The sequence below is a fragment of the Triticum aestivum genome, chromosome 6A (genome assembly GCF_018294505.1).
Source record: "Triticum aestivum cultivar Chinese Spring chromosome 6A, IWGSC CS RefSeq v2.1, whole genome shotgun sequence".
NCBI classification, from domain to species: Eukaryota; Viridiplantae; Streptophyta; class Magnoliopsida; order Poales; family Poaceae; genus Triticum; species Triticum aestivum.
This window is the reverse complement of record NC_057809.1, coordinates 447,718,462-447,738,796: the sequence shown is the minus strand read 5'-3', so window position 1 is coordinate 447,738,796 and position 20,335 is coordinate 447,718,462. Positions and strand designations below refer to the sequence as shown.

Genomic DNA, 20,335 nt, shown 5'->3' with positions numbered 1-20,335 from the left:
GCAACCAATATTTTCTAAAAAAAAAATCAACATAGTAACTGAATATTAACAAAAAAAATTATATATTAACAATCTCACTTGAATGCACCACTACTCTTCCACCAAATATAAATTCATGCCTTCCACATCTTATGAACACATTATTAGATACAATAATGAAAAGTGAGTGAAATTTTAGACAAGGCATACACGGCGTGGCCTCCACATAAAATTTACTAGAATTTTTTTCCTTTTTATGTTGATGATGGGGAGTGTGTGAGGTTCGATCTCTGGACCAAGTTCAAATAGTGCAAATGAAAAAGAATGGAACATAATCTTGCAAACCCAGGAACCAACATTTTCTATAAAAAATCAGCATAGTAAAAACCTATTTGCTTTCGAATATCAACAAAAAAAATGTATAAACAATCCCATTTGAATGCACCACTACCCTTCCATTCAAAATAAATTCATTTGCATTTAAATCTTTTAAAAATTCTAAGAAAAAACTTTTGGATTAAACAATTTCACCATCTGTATATCCCACTAAAAACACTTACATCATTCCTCTTCCACGCCGATGATAATGCCAAGATGAAGGAGGAGCCATCAAAGGACATCACGACGATTTTCTCAACTTTATAGTATGTCTGGGCACTAACAATCCTTTTTTTAAGTGCGGACACAAAGCGTACGTGTTTTTTTAAGATAAAGAGTGAATTTTTCTTGCTTTCCAAACCTTCATGCTTTTAAATATGTTCACGCTTTTTTTTAATGCACAAAACTCCAAAAAAATTACTCCAAAAAGCGATAACATTATTAACTTATTACCGATGTTTATCAAAACTGGATATAAGATATGGCCCGTACTGTCATACGGAGCAGGTTTTACGATATTTTTAGCCCGTTGCAACGCACGGGCATCTGTACTAGTAAAACAAATACTTGAACATATCATCAGCACATTACTGCGACCATCAAACATACAAGCAGCAAGATGCAAGAAAGGCTCTTGATTAATGAGTTAATCACGAAATACCCTAATTTTGTTGTTAGGGTTGCTAACAAGAAAATTTGGGGGGAAGCTATATACTTGAATGGTAGATAAAACATAAATGTTGCTGCAACTTTTTTTTCTGAGGGAGTTGCTGCAACTTTTAACGGAGCAATGGATTATCAGATTATGAACGTCCATAAAGGAGACCAAAACCATCAGCATTGCTGCAACTTTTAACGGAGCAATGGATTATCAGATTATGAACGTCCATAAAGGAGACCAAAACCATTAGCATTGCTGCAACTTTTAATGGAGCAATGGATTATGAACGTCCATAAAGGAGACCAAAACCATTAGCATCTACACAACAGCAAAACAGGATAAATTACTACAAACACAATACCTTGACACAACTCTTGATAAGTGGTGTTATCAAGTTAAATAATTCTACAGTCAAACATGTACATTGTTACATTCCAAGTTTCTGACAGGCACCACTGACAAAGCACAATATAATTGCACTTATGAGCTTAGATTGCTCAATGGGTGTGCTTTTGTGCTGAAGACAATGATGCCAATTTAAGGGAGATCAATAATAGTATAATGTAATCAGCAGTTTGACAATGACTGCCCTCCCCGAAAGAAGGGCACAGGTCAAAATGGTCTTCATATTAGGAGGCATCATTATGTTGGTGAGTCACAAGCAGCCATTTGATTCTTTGATTTCACCTGTCCAAGCATCTCAGCTACTGTCTTGCAGCGACATTGTTTGCCAGGACGAATGACATCCCCATAGACTGCCATCTCGATTACATCAAGCTCCTTGTCTGACCAAGATGGAAGAAACGCTAGCAAATCAGGCCAAGTTTACATGATATGAAACTGGAAGAGATGTTTATGCATGCCAAATAATTTAGATGAGGAAAGTTGCAAAGTAGGGGATTCTGGCTTGATTTCTCAATTTAGATCGTTATGGTTTTATATAACAGAGGACAAAAAAGAATAGTCCAAAAATAGTCTGTTGCATACTTACCAGATTCATGATTCGTCTGATTCGCGATTCAAATTCGCTAGATCCTACAAATTGGGTTCAATAAGAAGTATACATCTCCGGCTCGCAAACCCACTATTCAATAAGCTTCAGAAGGAAATAGCCACATAACTTCCCAGATCAATACAAAAGGGAAATAGAAAAATTATGTTGGTTGGCCCATCAGCCCAAACAGGCCTCCCGCTTGGGCTGCTTCTACCCCCGACTCGTCCAGGCAATCACCTCTCGAGGGAAGGACGACACTGCTGCTCCACTCTCCCTTCTGCTAGCTCCCCTCTGCTGGAAGATGCCACTGCCTCCCAACATTACTCTCTCCTGTGGTCCCCTCCTGCTCATAGTCATGACAATGACTGGCTGGCCAACTGGATCTTGGCCAGCGTCACTGTTCTCACACAGATGGTCCTAGCACCAGGGGAGAACGATTTCATTTTTCTGTTCGGAGATCAACGACTCAGGGTGCAGCCTCAGACCAATGTGAGCAATTTCGAACCCTGATCTAGATCAATCGACCGGGGTTGGGGTTCAAAGCTCATCCGAATGAATCTGGTAACTATGGTCTGTTGGTAACTTGAATCTCCTCTGGCCAATGCAGCCAATAACAAATAATTGACACCTTGTTTGGCTACCAGGTATTAGAGCTGGAATTGGAGAACTGTAATCGGATTCCGTATATTTAAGTGTACAGCTGGACACTGGAATCGGAATCCTTTGACTCAGACCACAAATCCCAGCAAACTATCCAGCAGCAGGAGTACAATTATATCTGTAACACATCCTTTGTTCAATAGGCGATGTCTCCCCCACCCCAATTTCTCCTTGCAATCAGCCAATCGCGTGTTTGCTCGCACCACCCAGTGACCCAGACCTTTTTTGTTGTGCTTCCCCCTGTCCAGTGACATCTCCTATCCTTGAAAGCATCATCTTCTATGGTGCTCCTCGACAACTTCAATGAAGCTCGACATCGCCATCAACGCTGGTTGGTTGACTTGCGAATTAGCCTTCCATCATGTGCTTGTGATCAGGGGCAGAGACAGGACATGGGCACGCCGAGCCACGGCCCAGGTTGTGACGCCCAAATCCTTGGGTAGTAACAACCAGGCTATACTACTGTAGCTACAGTACTCAAAGACCCGGGAGCTTCATGCCGGTCTGGCTCTGCCACTGGTTGTGATACCTATAGTTCCGTCTACAGAGTGAATTGCAGGAAACCACCACATTAGCGTCTAGGTTTGCAGAAAAGACTGTTTTACAATTTTTTGTCAGAAACCACTGATTCTCGGCCTAATCTTTTGCAAAAAACACTAGTTGAGAGCTTTGGCCCATTTGATGACGATTATGACATATGGAGCCCACCGTTTGCTGATGTGGCGTACCGGTTCACAATAAACGACGTTAGATGGGGTCTTTTTCCCAAAACCCCCCTCCTCTCCCTGAAAAAAAACTCCATTAAAAAAGTCAACCACCCAGTGCCGTCCCCGCCACCGCGCCGGCCAATCCCGAGCCGCGCGACCCCGCCCCCCGCGCCGGCTGGCCCCAAGCCACTACGACCCCGCCCCCGGCGCCGGCTGGCCCCAAGCCACTACGACCCCAGCCACGGTGCTCGCCTGGGGAGCAAGCACAGAAGGCCGGCCCCAAGCCGCCGGCGATGCACCCGTGCATCCCGGCCGCGCCGCCTCTTCTCCTTCCTCCCTCCTCTATTTCCCCTGCCGGCGGCGCGGCCCCGCACAACACGAGCTCGAGCAGCGGCGGCGGCGCACAGCCCCGAAGAAAGCAGCGGCGCGGACCCGCGCAACTGGGGTACAAGCAGTGGCGTGGCGGCGAACGGCGCAGGCACAATCAGTAGCGTCGGCACGCAGGACGGGCACATCACCGGAGTAAGCAGCGACAGTGAGCTCCGCCGCCGCTGGTGCGTGGCATGGGCGGCAGCGTGCGGTGGCCGGCGACAGAGTACACCTGGCAAGGCCCTGATTGCATTTTCTTGTTTTGATTCAAGGGTGCCTATGCAAAAATACCAAGGACTGTTTGGTAAATTCCTATCACACGTTTTCTGACGCCACCTAGGACCAACAGTTACGCCACATCAGCTTTTGTGGGACCCACATGTCATAATCAAGGTTAAAATGCTCAAAGAGGCCGATCAATGTTTTCTGCAAAAGATTAGGCCAAGAATCAGTAGTTTCTAGCACAAATTCGTAAACCAGTGTTTTCCACAAACCTAGGCATCAATGTGGTGGTTTTTTGCAATTCACTCGTCTACACGGGATTGGTTACTAGTACTGACACTAGGATATGGAGACATTTAGTTCATTTGCTACTTCTACCGATTCTCTGAATTAGGGATAATTGTCGAGGCTCTGGGACTGGGGGTACCCAGGCCCGTCTGCCTGCGGCCCACCGTGTGGCATCGTCAAAAGGCCCGGCGCGGCCCAGCGTCAAGATTCCGCAAGCAAAGCACTCGTGAGGCGGGCATCATCAAGCTTCGTCAGGCGCCCCAAGGGCTCCGAGAGGAGCGACCTCCGAGGCCTCCCGCGGGGCGAACACTTCTATGCTCGCCACCCCGCCTCGCGATGCACGTGGGTGACGCGGGATACGACAGCGTCGACAGGCATCGCCAGGACCGGTGCCAGCAGGCGCGGACAGTGAGGCTTTCCTCTTTGGTGCTAAAGGAGCAAGGCCAGCACGCGGGTTCCCAAGGCAGCCCCAAAGGTTGCCTCTTTGGTGCAACATGGCCAGGATGTTGGCTCGGCAGGACGAAGGTCATCGTCGAGCCCACCTGCGCGTCATGGACAGAAGCTTTGCAGGCAAAGACCACCTTTAGTCAGGATAGGGTGTACTCTTGTCCCCCTTCAAATTTGGCCGTTGTGGCATCCCTTCCTGCCGAGAGCTTTGGGGGAAGAGGACCGAGCCAGTATAAGAATAGGTTAGTCTGCACTGTAGAGAAGGGCTGAGACCCGATCGAGTTCATCCACCCCTCAAGCTCGGAGCCGCTCCAGAGGGCAACTTGTACTCGCTCATACTCATCCTCCTCACGAGGCAATCCACCACAAAGGAGTAGGGTCTTACACCGCAAGGTGGCCCAAACCTGGGTAAACCGCCGTGTTCTCCCTTCTTCCCGTTTGCTCGAGCACGTTGGAGCATCGCCGTGAGGCAGTGAGTAGCGGGCCATAGCCTAGCCAAGTCCTTCCGCACACCCCAGAGTTCAAACCTTTCTTTGGTTCTGCGGAGCCCCGATTCCGACATTTGGCGCGCCAGGTAAGGGTGTGCCGAAGTTCTTCCGCTTCATTTCGATCCCGCTTCACCGTCCCCATGGCCGACGCTCGTCGTGTTCGTGTCGAGCGCCGTGCGGCTCGCGTCGCCCAGACGGAGCCGGCGGGCCACGGCGGCCGCCGCCTCTCCCCATCAGCCGCGCCCAATGCGCCCACTGACCCGGCTGCTCACGAGCAGCAGGACTCCTCCCTGCCGCCCTCCGTGCACCGCCACGCCTTCCCTCATGCCGGTCACGGCTACGTCCTCCCGTGCTCACGGCGGGCCAGCGAACGCGCAGGTTGCGCCTGCTCATGGCACGCGAGCTGCTGCGCTACCACCCCGTCGACGAGGACTACGACGTCTGGCTAGGCCGCATCACCGAACTCGTCAACACCGCAGGCGAGGCCCCGACGCCCTCCCACTCGTTCCATCCTCTGCCATCTCGCGCTGGCGACGTGGCGCACAGTGCGCCTCCATCCCCTCGCCTGCGCGGCGACAGCTCCGAGCCCCAACACGACGTGCGGCCTCACGCTTCGTCGCGTGGAGCGCCGGCGCTAGCTCGAGACGAGGCCAACTGCCAAATTGTGCATCAGTCGCTGCACGACGCGCGCACGCACCCCCGGTACCGCTACGTCAGCACCAAGACCAGGCCGTCCAAGAGGCCGCGACGCATGGGCGCCATGACCGCGCCGCTCCTGCTCGATGCGCACCCGTGAGCGCTGTTGGATGCCGCGCCTTCACCTGTGAGCTGCGTCGGGTGGTCTGGCAAGTCAAGTTTAAGCTGGAGTTGCCTCCTCGCTAAGACGGCATCCCTGACCCTGCGGAGTTCCTCCAGCTCTACGTGTTGAGCATCGAGGCGGCGAACGGCAACGACAAGGTCATGGCGAACTGGTTTCCCATGGCCCTCAAGGACGGCGTGCGCTCCTGGCTCATGAATCTGCCTGAAGGGTCAATCTCCTCGTGGGATGAGCTTCGCGAGCGCTTCATCGCCAACTTCCAAGGCACCCGAGACCACGCCCTCACCATCAGCGATCTGCGGCGCGTGAAGCATCGCTCTGGAGAGACTCTCCGCAAGTACATCCAACGTTTCACCCAAGTCCGCCTCAAGATCCCGAAGGCCTCGGATGAGGCCGTCATCTCGGCGTTCACCGAAGGCGTCACGTCCAGATGAATGAGAAGCTCGCCATCAACGATGAACTGTGCACCGTGTTGGAGCTGTTCAACCTGGCCGACAAGTGCGCGAGGGCGGAGGAAGGCCGCACGTCCCTCCTCAACAACTCCGACGTCGATCTCGACGACAAGAAGGCCAAGGCCAAGGAGGCGAAGCGCAAGGGCCCTGTCGTGCTGGCGGCGGAGCCCGAGCTAAAGCATGGCCGTGATCACGATGAGCCCGCCAAAGACGGCTACCTGTCTTGTGTCTTCCACAACGTGCGCACTCACAACACCGATGACTGTCAGGAGCTCAGGGCGCTCCATGACGAGCGCCTGGGCCGCCGCCCCGAGCGCAGCGGCCGTGGAGGAGGTCGCGATGGAGCACGCTAGGACAACCGCAACCCCCACCAGGGCTGGCGTGACCAGCCTCGCGAGGATGCCTGGCGCGATCAGCCGCGTGACAGCCTGGCGCGATCAGCCTCGTGACGGCGCCTAGCGTGATCAGCCTCGTGAGGTCCGCCCTCAGGGCAACGCAGGCCTTCCGCCGCTGCCGCCGCCCCCCAGGAGGTACGACAACCAGCCAGACAAAGGGGCTAGGGGCTATCAGGAGCCTCGCGCGATAGCCTGCATCGTCGACGGAGCTCAGGCCCCCGCGTCAAGCCGCCTCTTCAAGCAGTTTTCTCGTGAGGTGAATGCAGCTTTCCCGAGGCTTGAGGTTGTGCGTCCCCTCAAGTGGTCGCAGTACGCCCTCATCTTCGATTCCAAAGGCCGCCTCAGGTGCTCGGCTACCGCTGGTGCGCTCTCCATGCTGTGCACCCCACCATCAACAACGTCTCAGACACCAAGACCCTCATCGACGGCGGCGCCCGCCTCAACGTGCTTTCTGTGGAGACCTTCAATACGCTTCAAGTGTCGTATGATCAGCTCATCCCTACCAGACCGTTCTCTAGGGTGACTTACGGCTCCACCACTCCCCTGAGGCAGGTGCGCCTCCCGTCACGTTTAGCACCCGCGAAAACTACCACACCGAGCTCATCGACTTTGACGTGGCCCACATCGGCCTCACGTACAATGCCATCTTGGGGCATCCGACCCTCGCCAAGTTCATGGCGGCTACACACCATGGCTACAATGTCCTCAAGATGCCAGGGTGCAGCGGCATCATCACCGTCGCCTGTGATGAGAAGGATGCGGTCTGCTCCCTCGAGCACGCCTACCAGGCTGCGACGGCTGAGAACTCCGATGGCGGGGAAGACGTCGCGCCCCCTGATGTTGTTCCCGCTAAGAAGAAGCAACTCCTCCCCAAGAACCGCCTCAAGACGAAGAAGGCACCCTTTGCCGAGGCCTCTGGTGTCGTGCCTGCCGCTGTTGCCTCCCTCCCGCATAGGAAGGCGTGCCCGACGCCGCCCTCGGGAAGGGCTCAAGGGCTCCCACCTGGAGGGCCTCTAACCTGACCGCTGCGACGAGGGAGGCGCTCGGGCACCACTTGGAGGCGTGCTTCGGCGCGCGCCCCCACAAGCAAGGAGCACGACGCGAGGCGCCAGGAGCATGAGAATTCATCACCAAGGCAATTAGCGAACTTCAGGAAGCGCGGGCCATACACGTGAGCGCCGACCCGCATGCCCCACTGGCTCAGTTGCCGCTCCCGACACGGGGGGCGAACTGCACGTCTGTGTCAACATCCCTGGCCTCAACAGGGCCGCCTCTCAAGACCTCTTCTAGCCGTCACGCGTCGGCCGAAGTGGGGGCTACCCCTGCAGCTACATCCGCATGCCCTTCGGCCTAGTGAACGCGGGCGCCACGTACCAACGGCTCGCCCAACTCGCGTTGGCGTCTCACGAGGCCAGGCCCTCAGCGCTAACACCTCGCGAAGCCCCTATCCCTCGCGAGCCTCCCGAGCCTCAGGAGCCGCCCGGCTCGTGAGGAGCGAACCCCCGCGACACGCTTCATCGGCTTCCTCGACGCTACTACAACAACATTGCCAGGTGACTTTTCGGTTTGTTCAATTGAGGGCGCCCCTCGGGCTGCATTATCCTTAGGCTGAGAAGGGTCCGCCCCTACAGCCACGTCGCTTTTGCTCATGTATCAAAACCAGTTATGCTTTTATGAGTTGCTATGCCTGTTAACCCTGCACTTGACATCGCACAGTCTCCGAAAGCGACGGCCCTCGGGCCCCACGCGCTAACGACTCTTCTTCTGAGCGTCCCATGAGAGGGCGCTAATGGCATGGCGTATGTGCTCGGGTCCGTCCCTGCAGCGTCGATAAGTCTAAGCGACCAAGCTCTGGCTCGTGGACCGGCCCCGTGCATGTCACCTCCTTAGGTCCTTAGTGCCTTGTCTTCTCATGGAACAGTCACAAGCAGGTCGGCAAGCGCGTGTTGCCCCACATACCCCGTAATTTGTCAGCATTCATGAGTCCCAGGAGCTAGGCATTTAGCGGCGCCTCAGCAGCGCTCATCGCCTCAGGAAGTCCGCCCCCGAACGAACGATGATTTGGTCCACTTCATCAGCTGCAAGAAGCTAAGTACAGCCATCCCGTACGCTGCGCCGTTGCTGGACTGGACCCCTTCCCCAGCAACCTCGCGAAACGTCGCCTCTTTTCTGCGCAAGTCGCTTGCACGTTTAAAGGGGAGCTCTTGAGCATCGCGCCTCAGGAGCTCCTACTGGCTCTCGGGCCCTCACCCCCTGGCCTTGTCCCAGGCATCGCAACCTGACATACCAGCAGCGGCTGAGCTACGCTCGAGGGCCGGGCCCTGAGGACGTAGAGCGCATTGACGAGCAAAGCAAAGAGAGGCTGGCTTCGCGAGGAAGTTTGGAACGGAGTGCAATCCGTTTGCGTTGACATCGGTTGGAACACAAAGAACTCCGATTTTTACACGCACCCCTCGCGGGACTTGTGTTGACTCATCGCAGAGCAGAAGGCGCACAGGGGAGTCAAGCTCCAAGGAAGCGCGCCCCCACGCCGCAGGAACCTCCACAGGCCACGGATACCTCGCGCTGCACTATAAGCTAAGGCGTCCTCTTCACACCCCACACGAGCCTTACCGATCAGGATGTAAGTGGACAAGTCACCGGACGCTTTGCGACTTGCCGCGCCAGCCCGCCGGTCTTTTGTGGGTTTACGTGGCTGTCCACTTATTATTTATGTGGCGTTTGCGTCACCATTGGACGACCATGAAAGACGGTGAACGAGGATCTAAGTGTGGTGTGCACAGTGTTCAGGTCCTGCATTGGGGCTCCATGAGTAGTACTTTTCGGCAAGGTGGCGTACAAACGCTCTTGATTTATCCGTTGTTGGCCAAAGCAACCACACGTACAGTGCTTAAGGCCTGATCAGTTGATGGATTGGCTAGCTAGCAGAGCCTGTTAGTCCAAGACGGTACGCACCCTTTGTTGGCCGCTCACTCTCACCGCGACCGCTGTCGCCGCGCTTGGACGTGTCTCCAATGACGATCCGACGGTCCGCGCGCCAGTGGTGTCGTCTCGTTCCTCGCGTGCTTCTTCGACGCCCTTGCCGTGACTCGTGACCATCCGCTCAATTGTGTGAATCTCGTCGCTCGACCTTAGTGTCTTGCCGTCGGCCAGCATAGCAGAGGAACCAACATAAGATTGGCAAGAGTCCACATACGCCACTTGAGGCTTTTTACGTGGACGGCGTATGTGGGACTGTTGGACGCCGCTGCCATTTACATCCCTACTTACCGATAGCATTTCACCATTACTTTTGCAATCTCGTATGGGTGAGCCCCCTTTTTCTATCGGGAGCCGCTTGCGCGTCAAGGGGGACCTCTTGAGCATCGCGCCTTAGGAGCTCTCACCGGACCACGAGCCGCTCACCTCCTGGCCCTGCCCTAGGCACTACGACCTAGCATACCAGCGATGGCCGAGGCTTGCTTGGGGACTGGGTCCCGACGACGCAGAGCAGTAAGCGATCGTAAGAAAAAGGAGATAAGCCCAAACGAGGAGCGCCACGATAACTTAAACGTGAACTAGAAGCTTAAAAATAAAGGCGCTAGCGCCGCAGGTTCTGACACGCCCCCGCGGGGCTCCTGTTGTCCAAGTGCAGGAAATAAAGGAACAAAATAAACTTCCTCCCGGAGGCCGCCGCTCCTGGGGCCCCGACTCCGGCCCGGACGGCGCTCAGTCAAAGTCCTCCTCCACCTTGACGTGGCAGCTCATCGGAATCACCGTCGCTCCCACTTCCCTCGGAGGTGGCGCTGCTATCGTCGGAGGAGACGTCACTGTTGCTGCCGCCGGCCTCCCCAAAGATCTTCACGAAGAGCGTCGCGGCCCCATCGAACTTGAAGTAGAGGATGTGCCCCTCCTGCAAGCCGTGGGCGCGGGCAAACAACTTCCACCCCCAATTCAGATACACAAAGCCGGCAAGAGTGACCTCAACGTCCACCCAGGAAGACTTGCTGCAGGAGCCGTCTAGCTGCAGCCACAGCCCGAGGGGTGCGTCCGCCGCCAGCTCCTCCGCAAAGGAGTTCAGGAGTTGGAGCCAAGTGCGGGGCGGAGTGTTCTTCCAGACGACGAACTCACGGGCTGAGTCCGCATAATGGGCCCCCGCCCGACGCGGTCGGGCGGCGGTGCCGCTTCTCCCTCCCTGGCCACGGCCACTGCGACCGCGGGGGTAGCGGCGGACTTGAGAGGGCAGCCCCGCCTCCTTGCAGGTTGTGGCGGCTCGGGTTCATCCAGCGTCGCCTTGCCCTTCTCGGCGGCGGAGAACCTTCTCAAGGGCGCCATGGCTACAGCGTGGTTTTAAAAACGAAAAGGCAAGAAGACAGAGATGGGCCGAGGGGTCCGGTTCCTCGCCCTCTTATAGTGATCTAAGGAGACCGGTTCGTGCCCCTTCCTTAGTGGCAGTGATGGCTCCCGCGCCCGTTATGCACCACGCGTCAAGCCTGGCCCGCAGGGGGTTGGGCCCGTGTCACTTCGCCCTCCTCTTCTCCGCCTTCGCCTACAAGCTAGGCCGTGCATGCCACGGACCCAGGGGCTACTGTCGGGGCTCTGGGACTGGGGATACCCAAGCCCGTCTGCCTGCGGCCCACCGTGTGGCATCGTCAAAAGGCCCGGCACGGCCGAGCGTCAAGATTCCGCAAGCGAAGCCCTCGCGAGGTGGGCATCATCAAGCTTCGTCACCCAGAGGCCTCCCGCGAGGCGGACACTTCTATGCTCGCCACCCCGCCTCGCGATGCACGTGAGTGACGCGGCGACGACAGGCTACGCCAGGACCGGTGCCAGCAGGCGCGGACAGTGAGGCTTTCCTCTTTGGTGCTAAAGGAGCAAGGCTAGCACGCGGGTACCCAAGGCAGCCCCAAAGGTTGCCTCTTTGGTGCAACATGGCCAGGGCTCTAGCTCGGCAGGACGGAGGTCATCGTCGAGCCCACCTGCGCGTCATCGATAGAAGCCTTGCAGGCGAAGACCACCTTTAGTCAGGATAGGGTGTACTCTTGACCCCCCTTCAAATTTGGCCGTTGTGGCACCATTCCCGCTGAGAGCTTTGGGGGAAGTGGACCGGGCCAGTATAAGAATAGGTTAGTCTCAACCGTAGAGAGGGGCTGAGACCCGATCGAGTTCATCCATCCCTCAAGCCCGGAGCCACTCCAAAAGCCGCCGAGGGCCACTTGTACTCGCTCATACTCATCCTCCTCGCGAGGCAATCCACCACAAAGCAAGAGTAGTATCTTACACCGCAAGGTGGCCCGAACCTGGGTAAACCGCCGTGTTCTTCCTTCTTCCCGTTCGCTCGAGTACGTCGGAGCATCGCTGTGAGGCAGTGAGCAACATGTCGTAGCCTAGCCAAGTCCTTCGCGCACACCTAGAGTTCGAACCTTTCTTTGGGTCTGCAGAGCCCCGATTCCGACAATAATGTTTTTTTGTTGTTTAGTTGTGGTACCGACTGAAGGGGAGCCTTGGCGCAGTGGTAAAGTTGCCGCCTTGTGACCATGAGGTCATGGGTTCAAGTCCTGGAAACAGCCTCTTACAGAAATGTAGGGAAAGGCTGCGTACTATAGACCCAAAGTGGTCGGACCCTTCCCTGGACCCTGCGCAAGCAGGAGCTACATGCACCAGGTTGCCCTTTTTTTAGTTGTGGTACCGACTACCGAGTGCTCCATCAAGTGCTTGCACGTGTTGACCAATTTAGCTGCTAGAACCCACTAGCCATCCTGCCACTTGAGAGGTCACTGTAATGTGCAAGAGCATTTGACATAGGAGCATGTATTTGGTTGCCTCAACAGATAGTAGTACAAGAGTTGTGCTGCCTGTCACATTGACCGATACCATAACTCTGCAATGAGTATATTTAAGCATCTCCACATCAACAATCACTGTTTTTTGGCTGAAAATATCACAGAAAGGATGGAAAAACATACACATGTGTAGTGTAGTACAAGAAGTGAGGAGAGTGGGCAACAACTTTTTGCAGATAAAGGAGGGACAGTATGGCCCAAGGGAAAGTAGAAACTGATGGCACAGTGGATAAGCGTGGTTCAACACTCATACTTGGAGTGGTGGAAGAACTACCTCTAGGCAGGAATCAAGAATTGCTGCTCCCTCACCGGCAACATGCAATGGCTAGGCATCTGGCTACAGGCAAAGCAAAGTGGCTCAGGAAGTCGGAGGGAGCATTCAAAGAGAAGCGGAGCAAGACACCACATGGTCGATAGATATAGTATTTACTACAGTGATTATCAATGTAAAGCTTTGTCATGAATTGCAGAATTTGTATGTCAAAATGCCCCATGCTAGATTTTCATATTTACATGGTAATTATTGATGGATCCCAATGACTGTAACTTGTGTGTCAAAGTCATTCAGATTCTTGATTTACCATTCTACTCCCTTCGTTCCTAAATATACCCAATGACTTATATTTAGGAACGGAGGGAGTAGATAACATGCAAGCAATATTTGGATTTCATTTCATTTTAGAAATCCAAACCACAGCCAAACACAAGTATTAAAGATGGAATCCATTTTTACTAATGACGTCCAGAATAAATGGTATTTGAATTTAACTTAATTCACCAAATTGAATTCACAGCTGCCAAACAAGGTGTGAGTGAAAACGTAAACTTGTAATTGTAAAATTCACCAAGATTATATTTGTTCATACGCAAGAGATGCAAGTGAGTCCGCAACTCAGCAATCATTAAGAGTCAAAAAGGTTGACACAGTTCAAAATTCAACCCTACCACAAGTGATGATTAGCTTATATGAAAGAAATTGCTATTTCCGAAGCATATGAACTAGGATGGGATACTAAATATACGTTGTAGCAGCTATTGCAGACACATAAATGGGGGAAGTTTGCCCGTGATCAAATTAGCCTATGTTGTCTCTGTCCCAAGCCCGGGTAAAGGAGGGTTGTGATAGGCTTGGCGAGCCAACGTCAAAACTCAGCCACTCTCGACAAGTGCGAAGGGTAAGGAAGCTAGCCGAGCCTAGGAGGATCCGCTTAGGTAGCTGGAACATAGGGTCCCTGACAGGTAAGCTTCAGGAGCTAGTTGATACAGCGGTGAGGAGAGGTATTGACATCCTTTGCGTCCAAGAAACCAAATGGAAGGGACAGAAGGCAAAGGAGGTGGAGGGTACCGGCTTCAAGCTGTGGTACACGGGGACGGCCGCGAATAGAAATGGAGTAGGCATCTTGATCAACAAGAGCCTCAAGTATGGAGTGGTAGATGTCAAGAGACATGGGGACCGGATTATCCTGGTCAAGCTGGTAGTTGGGGACTTAGTTCTCATTGTTATCAGCGCGTATGCCCCGCAAGTAGGCCACAATGAGAACACCAAGAGGGAGTTCTGGGAAGGCCTGGAGGACATGGTTAGGAGTGCACCGATTGGCAAGAAGCTCTTCATAGGAGGAGACCTCAATGGCCACGTGGGTACATCCAACACAGGTTTTGAAGGGTGCATGGGGGCTTTGGCTATGGCATCAGGAATCAAGAAGAAGATGTCTTAAGCTTTGCTCTAGCCTACGACATGATAGTAGCTAACACCCTCTTTAAAAAGAAAGAATCACATCTAGTGACTTTTAGTACTGGTCAACACTCTAGCCGAATTGATTTCATCCTCTCAAGAAGAAGACAGACGTGCATGCCTAGATTGTAAGGTGATACCTGGAGAGAGTGGTGTCCCTCGGCATAAGCTTGTGGTGGCTGACTTCCGCTTTCGGATTCGTGTCTAGCAGGATAAGCGTGCCAAAGTTGCTAGAACGAAGTGGTGGAAGCTCAAGGGGGAGGTAGCTCGGGCGTTCAAGGAGAGGGCCATTGGGAGGAAGGAGGTGATGCAGACAATATGTTGACAAAGATGGAGACTTGCATTCGTAAGGTGGCCTCAAAGGAGTTTGGAGTGTCCAAGGGAAGTAGAAGCGAAGCTAAAGATACCTGGTGGTGGAATGATGATGTCCAAAAGGCTATTAAGGAGAAGAAAGATTGTTTTAGACGCCTATACCTGGATAGGAGTGCAGACAACATAGAGAAGTACAAGATGGCAAAGAAGACCGCAAAGCGAGCTGTGAGTGAAGGGGTCAGGCATATGAGGATCTCTATCGGCGGCTAGACACAAAGGTGAAAGGGTCATCTATGAGATGGCCAAGATCTGGGAGACAAAGACAAGGGATGTTGACCAAGTCAAGTGCATCAAGGACGGAGCAGACCAGCTGGTGAAGGACGAGGAGATTAAGCATAGACAGCGGGAGTACTTCGACAAGTTGTTAAATGGGGAGAATGAGAGCTCTACCACTGAACTGGATTGACTCCTTTGATGATACCAGCAGGCGTTTTGTGCGGCGAATCCAGGAGTCTGAGGTCAAGGAGGCCTTAAAAAGGATGAAAGGAGGCAATGCAATGGGCCCAAATTGTATCCCCATTGAGGTGTGGAGAGGCCTCGGAGACATAGTTATAGTATGGCTAACTAAGCTTTTCAACCTCATTTTTCGGGCAAACAAGATGCCAGAAGAATGGAGACGGAGTATATTAGTACCAACCTTCAAGAATAAGGGGGATGTTCAGAGTTATACTAATTACCGTGGAATTAAGCTAATGAGCCATACAATGAAGCTATGGGAGAGAGTCATTGAGCACCTCTTAAGAGAATGACAAGCGTGACCAAAAGTCAGTTTGGTTTCATGCCTGGGAGGTCGATCATGGAAGTCATTTTATTGGTACGACAACTCATGGAGAGATATAGGGAGCAAAAGAAGGACCTATATATGGTGCTCATTGACTTGGAGAAGGCCTACGATAAGACACCGTGGAATGTCATGTGGTGGACCTTGGAGAAACACAAAGTCCCAGCAAAGTGCATTACCCTCATCAAGGACATGTACGATAATGTTGTGACAAGTGTTCGAACAAGTGATGGTGACACTGATGACTTCCCGATTAAAATAGGACTGCACCCGGGGTCAGCTTTGAGGCCTTATCTTTTTGCTTTGGTGATGGATGAGGCCACGAGGGATATACAAGGAGATATCCCATGGTGTATGCTCTTTGGGGATGATGTGATGCTAGTCGATGATAGTCGGATGGGGGTCAATAGGAAGTTAGCTGTGGAGACAAACCTTGGAATCGAAAGGTTTTAGACTTAGTAGAACTAAAACCGAGTACGGAGGTGTTGTTTCAGTACTACTACGCACGAGGAGGAGAATAGCCTTGATGGGCAGGTGGTGCCTCAGAAGGACACCTTTCGATATTTGGGGTCAATGCTACAGAAGGATGGGGATATCAATGAAGATGTGAACCATCGAATCAAAGCCGGATGGATGAAGTAGCGCCAAGCTTCTGGCATTTTCTATGACAAGAGAGTGCCACAAAAGCTAAAAGGCAAGTTTTATAGGACGGCGCTTCGACCCGCAATGTTGTATGGCGCTGAGTGTTGGACGACTAAAAGGCAACATGCGCATGTTGAGGTGGATGTGTGGCCACACAAAGACCGAGTCCGAAATGATGATATACGAGATAGAGTTGGGGTAGCACTAATTGAAGAGAAGCTTGTCCAACATCGTTTGGGCATATTCAGCGGGGGCCTCCAGAAGCGCCAGTTCATAGCGGATGGCTAAACGTGCTGATAATGTAAGAGAAGTCGGGGTAGGTTGCGAGATCTTATGGGTTTCACCTCTAGCCTACCCCAACTTGTTTGGGACTAAAGGCTTTATTGTTGTTGTTATTGTTGTTGTTGTTGTTGATCAAATAAAGATAGAATGCTGGAGCTGGCATGTAACTTAAGCTTTAGAGCCTCTCTTTCTATCAGGAACAAGCCTTATAGTGGGGTAGCTGAGGGGAAGCACAATATCCTCAATCTTTGAGCCCTTATTCACACCCAAATTGATCCATTGTGAGCCAAGGTTCATAACAGAAAGAAAAGCCAGAATATTTCCCAATCTATGTTAGTAGAAGCTGTCAGATAGTCTAACTTTCGGTCTAACTTCTGGAGCACTTCTAGATGGTTTTGCATGTTTTTCGCCTACATCACATGTTAAATTCAATCTAGACTCGTTTCAAAAATAGTACCAACATATGAACGACCAATTGACTAATGTAGAAAAGAATTAAGCCAATCAGCACCCCTACACCACACCTAAATCAAGAATCATCACAACGAAAAACATAAGTCCCAGATGGTCGAGGAACATGCTATTCAACATAACGATACTCAAGTCTAGTAGACTAATAGCAATTCTGCTTCCACAGCTCACCTAATTTTCTTTCTTATAAAGAGATTATATGCAGTACTTTTCAATACCCTATTGCCCTTTATTTCCGATGGGAATATGTATATAAGCAAATGTGTCTCTGTGACACTGTTGCCCAATAAGACAATAACATTAAGCAAATCATGTATCAGAAATTCATCTGCCGAAAATGAAAAAACAGAGCAGGTATATTCCCTAACATTGTTGAAATGTAAGAATCAAATATTGTTTAGCTCACCTGTGAACTTGATATCGCAGGAAAAGCCTTGCATCTCTGCCTTCTCCACCCATGCTTTATCAGACTTGGAACGGTTCGCCCTAGTCTGAAGGATCTGGCAATTCTCAACAGTAGATTCCCCTCCTAAATCCAATGATCAACAGTTAAACTGAGCAGTCTATAATAACTAATGGAAGAAAATCAGAGTCTCAAAGAGAACATATTGTACCACTTCCAGGTACACTGCAAAAGGGCCGCAACAAATATTTACAGACAAACAAGGATTAGGAAAGAGTAAAAGGTAGAAACAACAAATGATGCAAGATGTTCCTGTTTAGAACAAAGCTCATACACCTCAGGAAGTAAAAGATGCAACGATTAATCGACATATTTGGTAGCACAAGTTGTTTGGATAATACTAACTTAAAACATTCAGACATGGGATCCTGCACAAGATATACAATCAAAGCTAGGAATCCTAATATCTTCAGTGTCATGGGTATGCAGGGACGGCTGCAGAAAGGAGATGAGCTCATGTTGTCTTTTGTTTGCCACACATACATCAAATGAGGTCTGTTAGTCATGTAATATTTGGTTTGGTAGGTATGTTATCCTTAGCTTTGTCTGCGGTTATTTCCAACTAATCAAATCCAAACCCACATCCGATAAATTTAAGATTTAGACCCAGCAATGAGCCTATGATATATATCTTAGAATGAAAAAAATAACAGCATTTTAATACACACAAACAAAAAAATGGTAGCATCCACTGTTTCGACAACACTGTTGTCAAAATCCAAACTAGATATTCATCCATTCAGATTTCCGAGCTAAATGAGCAGGTGCTTGGAAGAGTTGGATTCTAAACTCAAAGGTGTATCCGTAAAAAATCACCTCATATGCCCCTGAACTAAACTTACGAGTGTTCAACAAGACACTAACCAGATAAAAAACTAATCAACGTTTTGAACATGCTCACGTGCAACAAAACATGCTCTCTTTTCAGCAATAAAATAAGAAATGTAGTGTTTTCTGGCGGAAATAACAAGCTGACCTTTGGAGAAGGGAATGATGTGGTCGTATTCGTAGCAGAGGCAGCCGTGGCAGCTCCAGAAGCGGCGACACACCACGTTGCCAGCGGCGTCCTGCCGCCACCGCTCTGGGTGTCGCCCTGCCAGCACCGCCGCCTTCCGCCAGCACGCGGTCCGGGTCTTCTCGTCAAAGGACCTTGGCCGCTCCTTCTCCTTCGATTTTGAGCCCGTCCCGCTGCTGCTCGCCTCACCGTCGGATGTAGAAGGCGCCATCCAACTCGACCCCTGTAGCTTTCTCTCCAGCAGTCAATCGTAGAACACGGGTTACGGAGCGCGCCGCCGTTGACGGCTAGGGTTAGGATATGCCGCCGCGGCGTATGGGTGTGTGCCGGAATTGGGTGAGAGGTTTTTTTAGGGGTGGAATCGGGGGAGAGATGGAAGGAAGAGAGAGCGGCAGGGCGGGTTGGGCTGGGCCGATGGGCACATCAGCTGACCGCGCTCGTCCAAAAGAAAAGCTGGCGGCTGGTCCATATCGGTTTTCCAGTTTTCCAAAATAAAGGCATGTGTGCTTCCAAAAAAGATGTGCTTCCTATTTCCATTTTTCGGGTTTTCGTTGTTTGCTTCTGATTTTTTTTGGTTTTTTTTATTTCCGACTTTTTCCCATTACAAGTTTTTCCTCTTTTTTTCTATCTCACAACAAAAATGAAAAAAAAGTTCTTCAAACCTACTAGCATGGAAATAACAAAAAATACATCTATGCTCATAGACACACGAACTAGCGCAACGGAACAGCAAACGTCGGCTTACGTCGCGGATGAAGAAGTATAGATCGAGATGATCTAACTTGTAGACACACGGACAAAGACGAACAAAGAATGGATCCAACCACCGAAGATCATAACCAACCAAACCCTGCGATATCAGCCGACACCGGATGCATCATCGAAACGGGGACTAGGCGGGGAGAAGCTCATTTCATCTTTAGATCTGCTTCCCAAAATAAAGGCACATGTGTGATTCCATTTTTTGGGTTTTCATTGTTTGCTTCTGATTTTTTTGGTTTATTTCCGACTTTTTGCCATTACAGGTTTTTCCTTTTTTTTCTATTTCACAACAAAAATGAAAAAAAATCGTCAAACCTACTAGCATGGGATCTAATTTTGGAGATTTTGATGCGAGAAACGCAACGATGAAAATAGTTTATGATTTGAATGCACGGTTCAAGAGATAAAACATTTTAGAAAAACGGACGAACGAACATAAAACATAAAACTTCCATGTTATGAGAAGTGTTACAGATAGGCTGCACCACTTGTCATCACAAGAGAAGATGAGACCGAAATTTTCAAGGGGTATCCTCTAACTAATGATTTCAACGACAACCACACACACAACTTGGGTAACCTGGTCCACCAAACTAGTCATTCTCACACCAGTGCTCGAAAGAAGAAGAAGTCCAAACCACAAGACCCATCGCAATTCTAACGCCACGACAATCTTGTCACCCACGTGACACAAGATGAATTTCATTATGAATTTTGACTTATAGTCCCTCTATTTTTTATACAAGACTATTTCGGTTTTCATGTTAATTTCCGACTTATAATTTTGGTCAACAAAATATATGTATATGTGATTTAAAATATATCATTGAGAAGTTCTTTGAATTGTGTGCATCCAATGACATGCTTTTTCTGGCATATAACTCACATTTTGTTGATAAAATTAATGGTCAAATGTAGACATAAAAAAAAAGAAGTGACCTTGTATATAAAAACCGAGGGAGTATCAAATTGTTGAACACCGTTGATTCCTACCTTCCCAGTTAAAGGTCTGCATGCAAATTCAAGCATATGGATGACTGGTTTGGCAGTATCATCAGCAATGACTTCGCACGGAGCAGCATCTAGAATTTGATGCACATAGGTGCTTTTTTTTAGAACGAAGGCTCAAGGGGAGC

General features: G+C 50.8%; 1 protein-coding gene across 1 annotated transcript; it reads right to left on the bottom strand.

Moving 5' to 3' along the window:
* Nucleotides 1–1,337: 1,337 nt before the first annotated feature.
* Nucleotides 1,338–18,826, bottom strand: LOC123127832 (uncharacterized). The gene is made up of 3 exons (XM_044547687.1): nucleotides 18,399–18,826; nucleotides 17,366–17,488; nucleotides 1,338–1,803 (listed from the first exon to the last, which is right to left on the bottom strand). The coding sequence occupies exons 1-3, from the start codon at nucleotides 18,646–18,648 to the stop codon at nucleotides 1,661–1,663; spliced, it is 516 nt and encodes a 171-aa protein (XP_044403622.1). The 5' UTR covers nucleotides 18,649–18,826; the 3' UTR covers nucleotides 1,338–1,660.
* Nucleotides 18,827–20,335: the final 1,509 nt, after the last annotated feature.

Coding starts and splice junctions, on each gene's coding strand:
- LOC123127832 (XM_044547687.1), bottom strand. CDS start 18,648: ATGGCGCCTTCTACATCCGACGGTGAGGCGAGCAGCAGCGGGACGGGC. Junction 17,489..18,398: donor CATCATTCCCTTCTCCAAAG/GTCAGCTTGTTA, acceptor CATTGGATTTAG/GAGGGGAATCTACTGTTGAG. Junction 1,804..17,365: donor CTGCGATATCAAGTTCACAG/GTGAGCTAAACA, acceptor CATCTTGGTCAG/ACAAGGAGCTTGATGTAATC.